General features: G+C 50.6%; 1 protein-coding gene across 2 annotated transcripts; it reads left to right on the top strand.

The window, feature by feature from the left end:
• The first annotated feature begins 7,215 nt into the window (after window positions 1-7,215).
• LOC116955048 (BLOC-1-related complex subunit 8-like) lies at window positions 7,216-17,313 on the top strand. Of its 2 annotated transcripts, none has more exons than XM_076052601.1 (6): window positions 7,216-7,827; window positions 8,260-8,318; window positions 10,834-10,946; window positions 12,049-12,113; window positions 12,521-12,628; window positions 15,557-17,313. In XM_076052601.1, the coding sequence occupies exons 1-6, from the start codon at window positions 7,319-7,321 to the stop codon at window positions 15,711-15,713; spliced, it is 1,011 nt and encodes a 336-aa protein (XP_075908716.1). In that variant the 5' UTR covers window positions 7,216-7,318; the 3' UTR covers window positions 15,714-17,313. The 2 variants fall into 2 exon arrangements, with proteins under 2 accessions (XP_075908716.1, XP_032831888.1); XM_032975997.2 differs by having other exon boundaries at window positions 7,651-7,827; window positions 8,260-8,328.
• The last annotated feature ends 391 nt before the right edge of the window (window positions 17,314-17,704 follow it).

The raw sequence follows: 17,704 nt of genomic DNA, 5'->3' as shown, positions 1-17,704 counted from the left end.
TGGTGCAGTGCGTAAACATCGCCACTAGAAAGACAAAGGCGGCCGTGGGTGGTGCTGGCCACCCACCCCCTCGTGTGCTGTTCCGGCCTTCACAAATGCTCCCTAACAGCGCTTGCCCCAACAGTATGTTAAGACTATACAGGTGATCTTTGTATTTGTCAACATATATGACTTGGGCCTGTGATCGATCTATCCCGCTTCGAAGCACGCGCACTTGAAGGAAGTCTTGAACTGGGGAGGCGCCCAGAGATGGTTGCGTTGTGTGAGTGACTGGAGCTTCAGGATATTGCCGCCATGGCGATGAGAAGAGACAGTCGCAGTAGGAGCAGCAGCTGAAGACCACGTGGCGTGTGAAGGGGTTGTGGAAGATGTGAGAGCTTGAGGGGTGATTCGCAGGAGTTCGCGGCACTGCCGATGAGACCCAGAGTAGGCGAAACCTTTCACGTTATTATTCACATATTTTTGCTGCTGGTTAATCGAATGTGGTAGGAAACCATTTGGTTCAGAAAGCAGCTGTGCTCATGCAGTTGATTGACCTGCATGCTGGTCCACTCTGGCCAGAGATGAAGGAATTCCTGTCGTGATTATTTATGTATTTGCCACAGAGGTGGCTGATGGAGACTTCACCATTCCCGCCCCCACCCACCTACCTTAGGCCTACATTTCGAGTCATATGCCTTTTAAAAAATAAATGTTAGTATTCATCATAAACTAAACAATTGTATTTTCTTTTACAATTGTAATGACGCCGATACACGTTCTTGCTTTACTAAGAGCTTTTATTGTGAACATCAGCACTATTCCTAGGCCCGGGCTTCGGTTCTTGATGCTCGAACTTCGTCTTATCTCCAAGTCTCCCTTCCCCTCGTGCTATCCCCTTTTAAATTCTCTCGAGCCCCCTTTCTCGAAGGTCCGCTCACCCCATTTCCCTTAGCCAAACCCCGTCCTCCAACGGTTGTCACCTGTTACCCTACAGTCTACCCTCGTTTCCCAGCCTTTTACGTTTGAATGTTCTCTAAACAGTTTAATTCTCTGACCCTAACCAATCCTATTCTTGGTTCTTTCGGTAAAGTCACGTAGAAGGGAAATAATAAAATAATAAAAGTTAAACAAGTAAATTCTCACGACGTTTCGATTGCAACACAAGCAATCGTCATCAAGTGTGAAAACCACAGCAAGAAAATTTTGAAAAAAGTGGCGTTTTTTTCTTAACGTTGTTTTCGATCTTTACATAAGGTAAGGCCTGACTGAGCTGCTCTTTTGTCAGAAGTGACCTGGCTATCACAAATGATAGCTCAATGAAGCGGCTTATCATCACGTGTAAATGTAAAGCAGCCAAATACTCTAAATGCGTAATGTTGATTCTACATGTGGAGGAGAAAACCAGAGGACCCGAAGAAAAATCCATGCGACCACGGAGAGATAGACATACACACTCCAAATATGCAGGCGTTAGGGTCAGGATCGAACCCCTGACCTCCTATATTAAAGGTGAGGTAGTTAACATCTCGCGAACAATGTTGATCATCATTAGCAACAATGGACAATTCACAGCTAACTTCAGTGGCAAGTGATATTCGAACTGGTCCTGCCCTCTCAACTTCACCAACCCGCACTGACCAGACCAGCGCGGGGAAGTATGGTCAAATAACCCCAATGGCCGACTCGGAGTCGAGAGGCCTTCATTCATCAGTAGGTTGCACGTGACCGATGATAATGGTGACGAATGTTAATTAAACAACTACTTTGTCGTCAGTGAGTGGGTGGATGAGTGAGTGGGTGGGCAAGTGGGTGGAGAGTGGGCGGGGAAGTGATTGAGTAAACAGTGAGTGGTGTGTGGGTTAGTGATTGCATGAGTGAGTGGTTACGTGGAGTGGGTGGGTTTGTTGGACAGTAGACTATTACGTCTCCTGGCCAAGCTCCATTTGGCGAAGCCAGGAGACTGAACCCTGATCCTTGGGGTTGCTCCAGAGACAGCAAAAAACCACTGCGAGTGGCTACGTTCAAGTGCTCACTGTGTAGGAGAGGCTACTATTCCTCTGTCGGGAGCTGGATCAGTACTGCCTTAATATAGGGGGTCCAGTGGACTGGTTGTGGCTCCAGTCATCATGAGGGATGGACAATCCTCCACTTGGGGCAGGAAACGACCAAACGACAGGGAGTTACTATTCTTTTGAACAATAATGAAGGGGGCATGGGAGCGAAATCCTTACAACATTATGGATGCACGCTGTGTCCAAGCACAAATATCTGCTGGACTATATAGTGGCAGAAAAGCGGATGCGGGCCCATGTCCTTGACACCAGGACCTACCATAGAGCTGATCTGCCCAATGACAATTGGTTTATCATCCCTAAGATGCGCCTGCCATTCTTCCACTGTGGTGGTGGGTGTCCATACAAGACCCAATTTAATCCCATAATAGTCTGGTCTCAGCTAGCTAATGAAATGTGCAAGCAGAATGTCATCATCGCTTTCAGCTGGCTTTGGCATCCCCCACAACTCTTTAATGCTATCTAAATTAACTTGCAAAAACTATCGCCATGCTTAAGGGAAAAAAACGGTTATCCAATCTCCAAGAACAGGTGTGCAGGTTTGCTGAGCATTTTTGTGATGTATTTGGGGAGGATAAAGCACTCAGCCCAGATAACATCATGGGGCAAAGTGAATATGATCTTGCAGGGGCTGCAGTGCCTCAAATATTGGCAGAAGTATAATGAGGTGTCACCTGTTGAGGAAGGACAAAAGGCGATCCAGAGTCTTGAGACCAGATACAGCACTGGGCAGGAATGGCCTCCCAAGTGAACTGCTGAGGGAGAGTGGCGTTTGTGTGCAAACTGCCCTATATGACGACTGTCTAATCTTAACTGTCTGGACCACAGGAGGGGTTCTGCAGGATAGGATGCCCTAGTGGTCTCCCTTTAAAAAAGGAGGAGGGGGGATCACCCTGATTGCAACAATTACTGGGGTGTCTCCCTCCTCAGTGGCAAGACTTATTCAACATTGTCTTGCTAGACATGCTGAGGAGAAGCTTGCGAAGCTTAAATTATGTTTCAGACTGAGTGGTCCTGCAGGAACACTTTTCTCTATCCATATACTACAGCAGAGGTGTGGGGAATATCAACATGACTTACATCTCTGCTTTATTCTCTGGTCAAAACCTATGATACCATCAACAGACCAGCGCTCTGAGTTATTCTTCGTGCTTTTGGAGTCCCTGACTCTCTGCTCACAATCATTAAGGACCTTCATGATGGTGGGCAGGCCCGCGTAAGACATTTTCTGTTCACCTTGAGGTGTGACAGGAGTGTCCTCAGGCCCCAACACTATTTAAAATCATCTTTGAACATGTAGTTCGAGAAGCTGAACATGGATGTACCAGTGGAATTACCATTTGGTATAGATACCATGGGAGGCTGATTGATGCCCGGGTGCGTTCAAGGGATGGCTCCCGATTGGTCAACCATGTTATGTATGCGGATGATCTGGTGATTGCTGCCCACTCTGAGGAGGAGTTTGAGATACTACTGCTGAACCTGGAGCATAGCACTAAGAGATGGGGGCCTTACCATCTGCCCCATAAAACTAAGCACTTGCCTGGGTATTTAATGTCATCAAATGCTCCCCTCCCTCAACTCCCCATGAGTTATGATGCGGTTGTGGAGTGGAGAAGTTTCCGTACTTGGGCAGTGTGCTTATGACCAGCTCCAGTTTGGCAGCTGAGGTCTCACTCCGAATCAGTCGAGCGGCATTATCTTTTCATCAGCTGCGTAACGCTTTGTGGAAGCTACCTGGCCTGTCGCTCCATACAAAGCTCTGGGTCTTCTCGGCCACGGTTATGCCCTCCATTCTCTATGCTTGTGAAACGTGGAACCCTCTACTATGATCCACCCTGGGTTAAACCAGACTGATTGTATGAGGAATTCACAGATCCTTGAAATATCTGGACACAGTCCCATCAGCGAGCTCCTCCAGCAAGCGAGCCTGTGCTGGCTGGGTCATGTAGCCCGCATACCCAGCCATCGCATGCCCAAACAGCTTCTGTTTGACCAGATAGATGGGGCTAAACACGCGCAGCATGGGCTAGAGAAGACATGGACTCATGTGGTACAGCGGGATGTGGAGGTGATTGGAATTACCGAAGACTGGTACTAACGGTGTCAAGATCGTCCTCTGTAGAGGTGGAGGAGGTTCGTGAAGTACGCTGCTGGGGAATCGGAGGCAGTCGCCCTCTAGCAAAAACGGAGGGCAGAGGAGCGATGCTCACAACAACGAGCAGAGCGCCGGGCGGCTAAAACAGAGCAAGTTGGCACAGTAGGGGCCCAGGTGGTGCATCGGCCAGCCATTTCAGTCAGTAAACCCATGGCACTTGGGTCTGTTCTGTGACCTCCTGTCGGCGGGCCTTTGGCACTTGACGTGGCCTCAAAGTGCACCGAGCATGGTACACGCGCCATGGTGATGCCATCACCACTTAGGGGTGAATAGCGGGTATTGTTTCGTGCGGGTAGGTGAGTAGATAAGTGGGTGAGTGAGAAAGTGGTGAACGGGTGAGTGGATAAGTGGGTGGGTGAGTAAGCGCGTGCATGAGGGTTTGCGTCATGGCCCAGAGAGAGAGGGCGGATACAGGGCGCGGTGTCGTGCTTGGTGTGTCTGTTGTGCCTCGAGTGTCTGGTGTGTCCGGTATGTCTACTGTGCCTGCTGTGCCTGGTTGTGCCTGCTGTACCTGGTGTGCCTGGGTTTTGCCTGGTGCAGCTGCTTGTGCCTCGTGTCTGAGGTGCCCGTTTGTGCCTGGTATGCCTGCTGTGCCTGGTGTGTCTAGTGTGTCTGGTGTATCTGGGGTGTCTGGTTGTGTGTAGTGTCTGGTGTGTTTGCTGTGCCTGGTGTGCCTAGTGTGTCGAGTGTGTCTGGTTGTGTCTAGTGTGTCTGCTGTGTTTGCTGTGCCTGGTGTGCCTGGTTGTGCCTGGTTGTACGTAGTGTCTGATGTGTCTGGTGTGCTTGATGTGTCTAATTTGCCTGCAGTGTCTTGTGTGTCTGCTATGCCTGGGATGCCTAGTGTGTCTAATGTGGCTGGTTGTGTCTAGTGTGTCTGCTGTGTTTGCTGTCCCTGGTGTGCCTGGTTGTGCGTAGTGTCTGGTGTGTTTGCTGTGCCTGGTGTGCCTGCTGTGTCTGGCTTTGCCTAGTGTCCGGTGTGCCTGCTGTGTCTGGTTGTGCGTAGTGTCTGGTGTGCTTGCTGTGTCTTGTTGTGCCTGTGTCTGTCTTTGCCTAGTGTCCGGTGTGCCTGCTGTGTCTGGTTGTGCCTTGTGTCTGGTTGTGCCTTGTGTCTGGTTGTGCCTTGTGTCTGGTTGTGTGTAGTGTGTCTAGTGTGCCTGGTTGTGCGTAGTGTCTGGTGTGTTTGCTCTGACTGGTTGTGCCTGCTGTGTCTGCCTTTGCCTAGTGTCTGGTGTGCCTGCTGTGTCTGGTTGTGCCTAGTGTCTGGTGTTCCTGCTGTGTCTTATTGTGCCTGCTGAGTCTGCCTTTGCCTAGTGTCTGGTGTTCCTGCTGTGTCTTATTGTGCCTGCTGTGTCTGCTTTTGCCTAGTGCCCGGTGTGCCTGCTGTGTTTGGTTGTGCCTGATGTGTCTGGTGTGCCTACTATGTCTGGTTGTGCCTGCTGTGTCTGGTGTGTTGGCTGTGCTTGGTGTGCCTGATTGTGCCGAGTGTATAGTGTGCCTGGTTGTGCGTAGTGTCTGGTGGGTTTGCTGTGCCTGCTGTGTCTGGTCGTGCCTGCTGTGTCTGGTCATGCCTGCTGTGTCTGGTCGTGCCTGCTGTCTCTGGTCGTGCCTGCTGTGTCTGGTCGTGCCTGCTGTCTCTGGTCGTGCCTGCTGTGTCTGGTCGTGCCTGCTGTGTCTGGTCTGTGCCGGGCGCGCTGTCCTTGCCTCAAAGTGCCCTTTTTGTCACGTGTCGGACCCTGATCGCCACTCGCTAACGGCACTTGCACCGATAGTCTGTGGGCGACATGGGTTTTTTGGTCTTTGGTGTGTGTGGGAGGGATGAGGCGGAGGGAGGTAAAGGGATGGAGAGGAAGAGAGCGAGAGATTGATCATGGTGGTGATGGTGATGATGATGGTAGTGGTGGTGATAATTTGTGTCTACCCTCAGCGGGGTCCTTCTCCAAGAAGCTGTGTCGGCACATTTTTTAAAGCATTGTTTCTGTTTTGAAGCCGAGATTCGGACGAGAAGCTGGCGGTGACGACCCAGAACGCCACGTGGCACCCTATCACTACACGACCCATCAACCTAAAACATTTTTTTTATTTTACCAGGTAACGCTCACTGAGCTATGTAGCTCTTTTTCAGAGGCGACATGGCCTCACTTGATAGCTCGACGAAGTGGCTTGTCATTTGGAAATATATAGCAGGCAAACACGAAACGCGACCACGGAGAGACTACAAATATACAGCAGCAGCAGGCGTCAGGATCGGGATCGAACTCACGACCTCCTGTATACCAGGCGAGGTAGTAAACATCTCATAGCCAGTTTAACACATAGGATTTATCGACCAATATCTATCAGAGTTTCTTGGGGTTAGATCGCGTAAATATATAAATGTGTCGTTAAAACCCGCCACCACCCAACACAGTCAACTAGTAATGGTTGTCATGTAAACAAAACTTACCAGTGACGCATGTTCTCTTTACGTGACAACCCTTACGAGTTGGCTGTGTCGGGTGGTGGCCGGTTTTAACGACACATTTAGATATGTACGCGATCTAACCAAGGCCGTAGTCATGGAGTCAACATTGGGGGGGACCAAATCTTCCAGGGGGTCTGGAGGTCCCGCCCCAGAAACAAAAAATAAATCTACATTTGAAAACGAATTTCGTGCCATTTCCTGCCTAAAATAAAAAAAAAATGCACTAACACATAGGATGGACTTTTTATTTATTTTTTACAATGTCTAATAGTGTATCGTGTTACATTGCTCTGTTTTCTCTTTCTTACCTTTTCCTGTTTCATTGTATGTAATGGCAGAGATTAGGGATTAATAAAGCACAACCATGACCACAATCATATAAACAGAAATCTATTTTATAGCAATATATTGGGGGGGTGGACATTTTGAGCATATTTGAATATTTATTATAACTAGCTTTACTACTCGGCTTCGCCCGGGACTTGGATTCACCACACCAGTTACTCGTTTGAGGCTGAGTCGACCTAGAGGAGGCCCAGGACCGGTTCAAATAATCGTCACTGGTGTTGGTGGCCGTGAGAGAGTAGCCGGGAACTGCTTCCCGCGGACGGGGATCCCTCTCATGGACCGGGACCCCCCTCACGGATGGGGACCCCCTCTCAGGGACCCCTTCTCAGGGACGGGGACCCCTCTCACGGACCCCCCTCACGGATGGGGACCCCCTCTCAGCGACCCCTCTCACGGACCCCCCTCAGGGACGGGGACCCCCTCTCAGCGACCCCTCTCAGGGACCCCCCTCAGGGACGGGGACCCCTCTCACGGACCCCTCTCACGGATGGGGACCCCCTCTCAGCGACCCCTCTCACGGACCCCTCTCAGGGACGGGGACCCCCTCGGCCAGCGAGCGGCGTTCGCGACGGGGTTCTCGCTGCGCGCACGCCTCGCCAGGGTGAGGCGCCCTCCTCCCCCAGGGCCCGCACCGCAACTTTCCCCAACTCCTCACGAAAGTTCCTCACCACTTCCTTCACGAGCCGGCCTCCCCGTCAGGACAACTCCGTCTCCTCCGGGGGACGTCCCCAGCCCCTCGCCTCTCTTTGGCCAGGAGCAGCCGTCTCCCGTGGCCAGAGAGACACCCTGAAGCCGCCACACCGCGGGTAGGCCGCGAAGCCTACGGTCTCACCTAGGCGGACTGCCGGGGATATGCCGCCTCTCCCGGGTTGGCCCGGGTTGGTCTGGCGTCTAACTTTGAGCAATGACTTGTACCGCACAACCTTTTTATCAAACTCGAATTGTCCGCGTTCGCATCAAATAATCACGGCGATGCTCACTGCGGTGGTTTTAATCTTAACGCCTCTTGTCTGTCACTAATGATCGATTTGTGTGATGCGGGCTCAGCGGGAAGGAATTAGTTTAAGGAGTTAAAACTGAACTTCACCATGGAGACGGAACGTCGAAAGCGCGGCTCGCGTGGATTGTTACATCGCGCGATCGTGAGGGATCGCGACGGTTAGGGGGGAGACTTTCATCCAGCAGTGTATGAATCGTGACCGGTGGCGATGGCATGACGAGGCTGTGGTTTCGTGCAGACCCGGGCGCTATTCTCGCCACGAGCTCCGAGATGGACGAGCAGGAGCTGCAGCTCAAGGTGAGGAGAGGTGAGTGACTGAACGCCTCACCTGGTGAGGCAAGGGCTGTCTCTTTCTCACACGGTGGGTGTGCGATTCGCGCATAAGAACTGGATTTAATTCTACCAGGTAAGGTCCACTGAGCTACGTAGCTCTTTATCAGAAGCGACCTGGCCACATGATAAATAAAGTGGGCGTATCATCATGTGGACATTTATAGCAGCAAAATACTCTACATTTGGAAGGAAAAGACCCGGAGAAGAATCCACGCGACCACGGGGAAAGAGACACGCAAACTCCAAATGTCCAGCAGGCGTCTCAGGGTCGGAATTGAACCCACGACCTCCTGCATAGCAGGCGAGGAAGTTAACATCTCGTCAATGTCAGGCAATCAACAACACATCCGCCCCCCGTCGCTCACACAGGGCCGGCAAGACCAGGAGAGCGCTCATTAACGTAAATTGCCGAGACTGTTGTGTGGAGGTAGCGCAGTGTTCGTCTAAGAGCACGGGGGGTCGGCAACATTTCAAAGAAGAAGAGCCATTTTATTTATTTAAAGCTTTCGTAACTGCAGGGATTCATATTATTAGTTCTTTCGGTAAAGTCACGTAAAATAATAAATATATAAAACAATAAAATTCCCTTCTACGTGACTTTACCGAAAGAACCAATAATATAAGAGCCATTTTGTTTGTCTCGGACCAAAATAGTTTTAGAGTGGCATGGCGCGCAGAGCCACTTGTACACACAAACACAGCAGGTATATAGCAAGACAACAACAACAACACGTTCTGATTTAAGTAAACAAAATAGGTGATAGAATAACTGCGTCTGTTTAGTTTTTTTTTGTCTCTCCTATGTATTCTTTAACAATGCAGTGCGACTGCTGTACATGTTATTGTCACAAAGACATTTCATTGTGGCCGCATTCCCTATCATGTTTAATGAATTGTTTATTATCTTTACGTTAAATTATGTTTAAGAGCCGCGAGGGAGCAGCCAAAGAGTCGCAATGGGGCAGCCAAAGAGCCGCAAGGGGGTAGCCAGAGAGCCGCAAAGGGGCAGCCAAAGAGCCGCAAGGGGGCAGCCAAAGAGCCGCAAGGGGGCAGCTAAAGAGCCACAAGGGGGCAGCCAAAGAGCCGCAAGGGGGCATCCAAAGAGCCGCCAGGGGGAAGCCAAAGAGCCGCCAGGGGGTAGCCAGAGAGCCGCAAGGGGGCAGCCAAAGAGCCGCAAGGGGGCAGCCAAAGAGCCGCAAGGGGGCAGCTAAAGAGCCGCCAAGGGGAAGCCAAAGAGCCGCAAGGGGGTAGCCAAAGAGTCGCGAGGGGGCAGCCAAAGAGTCGCAAGGGGGCAACCAAAGAGCCGCAAGGGGGCATCCAAAGAGCCGCCAGGGGGAAGCCAAAGAGCCGCAAGGGGGCAGCCAAAGAGCCGCAAGGGGGTAGCCAAAGAGCCGCAAGGGGGCAGCCAAAGAGCCGCAAGGGGGCAGCCAAAGAGCCGCAAGGGGGAAGCCAAAGAGTCGCAAGGGGGCAGCCAAAGAGCCGCAAGGGGGAAGCCAAAGAGTCGCAAGGGGGCAGCCAAAGAGCCGCAAGGGGGCAGCCAAAGAGCCGCAAGGGGGCAGCCAAAGAGCCGCAAGGGGGCAGCCAAAGAGCCGCAAGGGGGCAGCCAAAGAGCCGCAAGGGGGAAGCTAAAGAGCCGCCTGCATGCGGCTCCGGAGCCGCAGGTTACCTGCCGACCCCTGTCTTAGACACCCGTCCCCTTATACCTGAACTGCACCTAACTCCTCAGTTCCCTAAAGCCTCACCCTAAAAGCTAAAGCAGGAGGTTTCACTTCATGTTCCACGTGCTGTGCATGAATGGCGCGATGTGAAACTGAGCATCGTTACTATTGGCGCAAGTTAAAGATGCAGAAGGGCGCCACTTTACGTGTAGATACACCACAAGGAACATCTGTGATGGCACCAAAACCTCGTTTATAATCGATACACCTCTGATGTCCCTTGTGGTGAAGGAATGGTGGACAGGACCTCTCGGTTTGATGGACAAACCGATATTTAAATTTTCGGTGCTGGAATCTATCCAAATTTAGTGCAGAACCAAATTTGACGTGGTAGTTTTGTGTGTGTGCAGCCACACCCAAAACCATGTGGTGCAAGTTTAGCGCCTGACATCTGAACCACCTGGCCAACTCCTCTCTTCCCGTGTGACCCTGAGAGTATGTGTTTGTGTGTGTGCGCGACCTCTGTAGTGTAGCGGTTAGCACGCTGCACTCCAAACCCTGCGACCCGAGTTTTGATTCCCACTCACGGCCACCACCACTGATGAATATCTGAACTGGTCCTGGGCCTCCCCTATGTTCACTCGGCCTCAAATGAGTACATGGAGCAATGTGTAAATATCACCACCGAGGAGCCAAAGGCGGTCGGGCGTGGCACTGGACACCCACCCCTGAGTGTACCGTGCCGGCCTTAATAGGTGCTCGCTAACACCACTTGCCCCAACAGTCTGTTAATCCTATACGGGGGATCTTTGTCCTTGTAGTGTCAGAGCGCTGGACGGACAGTATGTGGGTGCTGGCCAACGAGCCCTCTGTGGGGCTGTTCCGCGTGCAGGAGCACATCCTCCGCTCTCTGCCCGAACTGGCCGAGCACAAGGTGCGTGCGCGGGCACCAGGGCCGCTGCGATGTGGTGACGCTCCGATACGTCGAAGGGTATCAGAGCCGCGATAATCCCTACGTCCGTTTTTCTCGCCATATCGTGGTTATCGCGACTCATCTTGTTTTTCTTATACAACAAAACTCGCTGATGAGATTTGGAGAGGAACGACTATCGTCCGGTTAGCGCGTGTGATCTCACCGAGCTGGGCAGTGGCTACATCGCTTGGCGAGCACGGTGGAGGCATCCCCATCGCCGCCGCCCGGCTCGATTAGCGGCAGTCTTCACAGCGACATGCGTCATCATCGTTCATCTCGCACCACGGCCACAGGCCGCGTTGCCACATAGTAATCCCTCACCACCCAAGCAGTCCTTGCTGGACGCAGGAGGAGGCCCTTGCCGCTTCGCTGGGGATCAAACCCGGAGGGTCGTCCACAAGGGATTGGTTCCTTGAGATCCACTCCTCACCCCATAATGACTGCTGATATCCGTTTAGTGCTTTGCAAAACATTTTCTGGAGTAAATTTTTATTTAAAGCTTTCGTGGCTGCAGGGATTCTTATTCTTGGTTCTTTCGGTAAAGTCACGTAGAAGGGAAACAATAAAATAATACAAATATAAAACATTAAAATTCTCACGACGTTTCGACTGCAACACAAGCAATCATCACCTGATGATCACCTGATGATTGCTTGTGTTGCAGTCGGAAAGGTCGTGAGAATTTTAATATTTTATATTTTTATTATTTTATTGTTTCCCTTCTACGTGACTTTACCGAAAGAACCAAGAATATATATTTTCTGGAGTAATTTATGGCATGGCAGTTACATATCACCATCATCTTTGTAGTTCCATGCATTGTTTAATTATTTTTGTGTAACTGACAGCATGTGCATAATCAGTTGTAATATAATACTTATGTTGCTTTAACTGTGGTTGAAAAACTTACGTAATCTGTAGTCATACGAGATGTGCAGTAATGCACAAAAACCTAATGGCAAATATGACTACAAATGAATGGAAACTAATATCGCAATAATATTCATTTTCACATCGTATCATGAAAAATGATCCCGCAACTCTCACTCTGATAACCTCTCAGACGAACTTCCTGAACGTGGAGGAGAGGAGCAACGGCATCGTGTACGATGTGGAGTACGCGTGTGGGTAAGCTGTTGCCACCACTACCACCATCACCACCACCACGACCGCCACCACCACCACCACCAACGCCGCTACCACCACGACTATCACTGCCAACACCACGACCAGCACCACAACCACCACCACGACTGCCATCAACAGCACCAACACCACTACTGCCAACACCACCGCTACCACCACCGCCACCACCAACACTGAAAGGTGTGGAGCGGCTTTCATCCAGCCAGTGGATTGACAAAGGGTTTTAAATTATCAGTGTCCAATGAGACCAATAGAGATTTGGGATAAAAAAAAAACATTAACAGCAAACATTAAAATCTAAGTGCAACAATCTGTGAAAGGTTACACCCGGGGAGGAAGGGGGGGCAACCTTTGTATTTGTCTTTGTCTCCCTCGCCTTCCCCCCCCAGCGCCCTGTCCAGCATCGCGAGTAGCAGCTTGTGTTTCTCCAGCGTGGAGGGCCTCCTCCAAAAGGCCATCAACTTGAAGGAGCAGCTCAACTCTACGCTGTCGGCCAGGTGATGATCGACAGACGGAAAAAGACGGCGGAATAATAGCAATACAGGCGGTTTCCGCTTGACAACGTTCCGATTTAAGACGATCTACATTTACGGCATTTATATCAGAATCAGAATGTTTATTTATACTGGAGGAATCCCATGAGCTGTAAAGCTATTTTTCACAGATGTCCAGTAGGGGCATGGGGTAAGAACGTTAAAACAACACACAATACAAGCACATGATAGTTGTGTAAAGTACAAGAAAGGTAAACATCACCCAAACACATACAAATTAAACTAAACCATCCCCATCCTATCAGGAAAAGCCCACTGAGGTATTAACTTATTTTTCAGAGGCGACCTGGCCACAAATGATAGCTGAACAAAGTGGCTTATACTCTTTGTTTTTTTTCGGTAAAGTCACGTAGGTAAAATAAAATAAAAGAAAACAATTAAATCACGACGTTTCGGAGGCAACACAAGCTTCCGTCTTCAGGTGGAACAGTCACAGCAAGATCGCTGCATCAAGTGGGGAGGCTCTGAGAACCTCGAGCTTAAATACAGGTTAAGGTGGGGGAAGGAGCCAAGTGGCTTATCATTTGGACATTCATAGCAGCAAAATTATGTAAATAATCACAAAAGTATGTTTATAAATGTGGAGGGATAAACTGGAGGACCAGGAGAAAAAATCCACGTTACCACGGGGAGAGAGATGCAGTGCAGGCAGGGACCGACTGCACTCTTTTTAGTTTCATATAGCAGCAACGTCGTTCATGCAAATTGCATCTCACGACAGCTGAGGAACCACACAAGAGCTGAAAGGCAGCAGCAAGGTGGCGAGGAGCTGGCACTACTAACAATTGCCCAAGCTCTGCGGTCCTCTCTATATATTTAGATGTTTTTCAGCCAATTAATGAGTGCTTTATACATTTGTGAGAACCCAGAGAAAAGTCACACAACGGGGGAGAGGGGGGAGACACTTTCTAATATGACTGCCCATGGCAGGGAGTTTCACAACATTGGTGTGATCCACCAACCCTTGCTGCTAGCCGCTAGAGCGCTGGATTACAGACTGTGTGCAAAGCCTGGTTATGAGTCGTCTTCTGTCTTCCTGTCATTTTAATCATAATATATTTGTACTGTGGGTATTTGTGCCATATAACAAAGGAGATCACAGACGAGTATATTCTGCTAGTATGGGTACAATGCGGCTATTTGGTTTTTCACATTTCAGTAACTTGTGCGATTTTTCTATTTGGAACGTGACCTCGGCAAACATGGCCTTACTGGTCTATTTATAATGATGTCACGGTCTCTGTAACGTCCGCCGTGAAGCAGACGGTGCGCGGTACTTCATGATTAATGCACACACCATCAGGGTATTAACCAGGGCGGCCTCCGGGCTCAAACCACAAATCTGCACAGCAGCGGCAGACGCTGGGCAGCATCACCGCCCCGTCGACCCCGTTGGAGTGCAGCCGCAGCAGAGGCCTTTGGGTGTCCGTACAGTTGTGCGCTCGGTTCTGCCTCTTGAAGTCCGGCATGGAACGCCAGACCAACCCCCTCGTTCTAGGCCAACATCCTCTGTGTGTGGGCCGGTCCAGTGCCATCCCTTGCTGTTGTCTCTCCTGCCCATCCCAGTTTGCGTCGGTTTAATCGCTGACGTCCACTATTGGCCATCCTCCTTTTTCGCGCAGCAGCTTTTGCTGCCCAAACCCACTAACTGTTGGTCTAAAGAAGGCAACGCATTCTCTAAAAGCACTGCCTTAAAAACGAGTTCACAATAGAGGTGACGTTTTGAGCAATTCAGACCATCTCCCTGTGTACTCTGAAGAAGGAACATCGCCGATTTTCTATTTTTCTTTTAAGGCCACGCAGTGTTATTGGCTAATGTGTTGAGTTTTTTGTTCTACATGTGTATGTTGAACGTCTTTCGCACTGTACGTAGCCAACCGTGCTATTCGAAGGTGTGGGGGAAGGACAACAAACTAAACACAAAAAGCTATTTCCAAGAAATGAGTTTTCAATGTAGATGATTTAAAAGTGCCATAGCTCCCAGTGGCTTCCGAATATCGTAAGGAAGAGCATTCCAATTGTGCACCACTGCCAACACGGCAGCAGCATCACCACCTGATGATCTATTTTAATGTAATTCACGTTGACCGCTAAGAAGAGCGAGTGGGCCTGGGCAGCACGTGTCACGGTCGAAAGGGACGATGGCTGCTTGTTGAGACTAACGATGGAGCAGCGCCTAGAGGAGGGAATTGCGCCCCAGAGGACGTCCACTGCGGAGACAGAGTGGTAAATTCGGTTCGTGTGCCAGAACCAGATGGATTGCTACAGGACTGTGAGAGATGGCAACAACTTGGTGATGGCCATCTCTCGCAGTCATGGCTGATGATGGTGTTGATGGGTTATTATATTATTGTGCTGTTTACCCAGTAAATCCTCACACAGCTTAAACTCTTTTGAATTATTTGCAGCTAATTATTCAGCATTGGGATGTGTGGCCAATACCAATTACGTTACGTGCTTGTTTTTAGTCTTGGAGGAAACTGGAGAACACGAAGGAAAACCATGCAGAACAGGGGCAGAACTTACAAACTCCAAAGACAAAGATCCACCAAAAAGCCTTAGCAGACTGTTGGGGCAAGTGCTGTTAGCGAGCACCTATGAAGGCCGAAACGGCACACGAGGTGGGTGGCCAACACCACACCAGGCCGCCTTTGTAGAACCTACAAACTCCACAACACACTCGCTTACACTCATTCACTCTCGTTCTACAGAACAGGTGGATAACATACAGACCACTTACACACTGAAAGGTGTCTGAATCGGAAATTGAACCCAGGCCCTTCTTGCTGTGTGCCACGAGTGCTGCTACTGCGCTGTTAACCCTCAACGACCAACGTCGCTCGTTGTCGCGTGTCTTGTGTTGTCTCGCAGCCCCCCGCAGCGCAGCTCCGTGCTGCAGCCGGCGTCCGTGAGCGTGAGCAACAGCCCCCCAGATTTCCCCACTGCCCCCCATGAACCGACGGACGCTGGCGGCGCCACGGCGCCGGTGGAGCCCTGCAGGGACGTGACGGGGGCCCCCTCGGCGTAGCTCGCGCCGGCACTCTGGCTCCGCGCTCCGCGTGGTGGCAAAGTCCCTACTTCAACAGGACTTCGAACGGGACTTGCGCAGGGCAGTGGAGCGTAATGTGGGAGCGTAATGCAGTACAGCGATGGACTTCCCCGCGCCGTCCTCCACTGAACACGATGCCAACGTGACGGCGGTCGTTGCTATAATTTCAGCGATGCCGGTCCTGGCTCAACGAGTCCCAATTCGGCGTAACTTTGTACCCGTGGCCACAGCATGGGAAAGGGAGGAGTCAGGGATGTGAACACATGGAAAAGAGAAAGTAACGGGAGAGGGAAGAGGGAAAAGGATTGCAAAGGAGCAGAGAAACGGGAGCAGAGAGGTCATGATAGGGAGAGGCTACATAAGGGCCTCAACGCTGCTGCACAGGAACGGCGTCTGTTTTCACAGCGGGAAGGGAGTGGGGGATGGCTACACAAGTCACGTAATGTATGGGAGGCTTAAGCTGATTCCGATAGAGAGATGGGGAGATATATAGAGGTGGATAAGAGAAATTAAGCACGTTGCATGGATTCCATAGCACTTCCAAATGCGCGCTCGTCCCCCGGAAGTCTTTTGATTAGTGATGCCGACGTTAAGTTTTTGAGCCACTCAACAAGATGTCACGGGGAGGCGAGGAACGCACTGGGTGTGTAATGTCAGTGCCTGGGTCAGTGATGTTTTTTTTGTATCGCGCTGGGCATTGTCACCCTCAAGCTGTGAGCAACTGTTTGATCAATTTAGCCGGTTTTTTATCGAGGGCAAGGCACAGATAGCAATACAACTAACATGCAACAAGCATCTCAGCCGCACGGAAACAGTGGGGCATGTGCATTTATAGAGACCGTCATAGATCTCTCCCGAGTCTGTTGATGGAGTTCCTTTGTTGATATATAGTCTCTATGCAAGTCCATGGCTGTCAGTGAGCGGTGGTGCAGCAGTTAGCACACTGCGCTATGAACCTGGTTACCCGAGTTCGATTATCGTTCACAGCCACAAACACCAGTGACGAATATCTGAACTGTTCCTGGGCCTCACCTAGGTCGACTCAGCCTCAAAAGAGTACCTGGTGCGATGTTATAAACATTGGCACTGGGGAAACAAAGGCGGTCGGGCTTACAGGCCTTTATGGGTGCTCGCTAACAGCACTTGCCCTAATAGTTTAAGGCTATACGGGGATCTGTCTGTGGATATAGGTCTGTATGTTACACTTTTTTCACACCATGCAAAGCCAACCGTGATAATTGGAGGTGAGTCTATGGTTCTCCGTGTGTGTATGGGGTCCCTGTGAGGATATATGGCCTCTATGCAAGTCAATGACTCATCGTGAGAGTGTGGATATATGGTCAGTCTATGAATCTCTGTGAGTCTATGGTCTATGTGGGTATATGGGGCTCTTGAGAGCCAGCCATAGGCAGAGGAGAAGGATAAGCCTGAACTTGATTAGGGGCAAGGAGTCTACCGCATGTAAGGATGGAGGGTCAGAGGGGAATGGAATACCAGACGGCCGCAGGCAGTAGTGGAGATAGGCAAGATGTGCATTGGGGAATGATCATCATTTTTGTTAAATAAACGACTGAGTTCCGATCGCAACACGGGCCTCGTTTCTCCGGACCGGAGCGCCCACGAGGACCGTCGTTGCCAGTCGGTCTGCGCTGGTGGCTTGCGAGCATTTCACACGGCCGCCGTATACAGCGAAGCAAATACACAGCCCCTTGGGCCTCGACACCGTGTTGGTTATTTAGCTATACTTCACCACGCGAGTTGGTGCGAGTTGCTGAATGCATCGATCTTGGAGCGCAGGACAGAAATAGGTTTTAGCTGCACTGCCCTCTGCTGCCCACCAAATAGAACAGCTCCATAGCCCATTACAACCTGGCATGCAAAGCAGTCGCCCATCCAAGCAGCATCCAGACTCAAATCTGCTTAGCTTGTGAGCACCCGACGGCAATGGGCACATTCATGGCGATTTCGTC

Source organism: Petromyzon marinus, chromosome 57, assembly GCF_048934315.1.
Source record: "Petromyzon marinus isolate PM22_M1 ecotype Great Lakes invasive population chromosome 57, UKy_Petmar_22M1.pri1.0, whole genome shotgun sequence".
In the NCBI taxonomy this organism is placed as follows: Eukaryota; Metazoa; Chordata; class Hyperoartia; order Petromyzontiformes; family Petromyzontidae; genus Petromyzon; species Petromyzon marinus.
The sequence above is the reverse complement of the archived record's forward strand: the minus strand, read 5'-3'. Positions and strand labels throughout refer to the sequence as shown.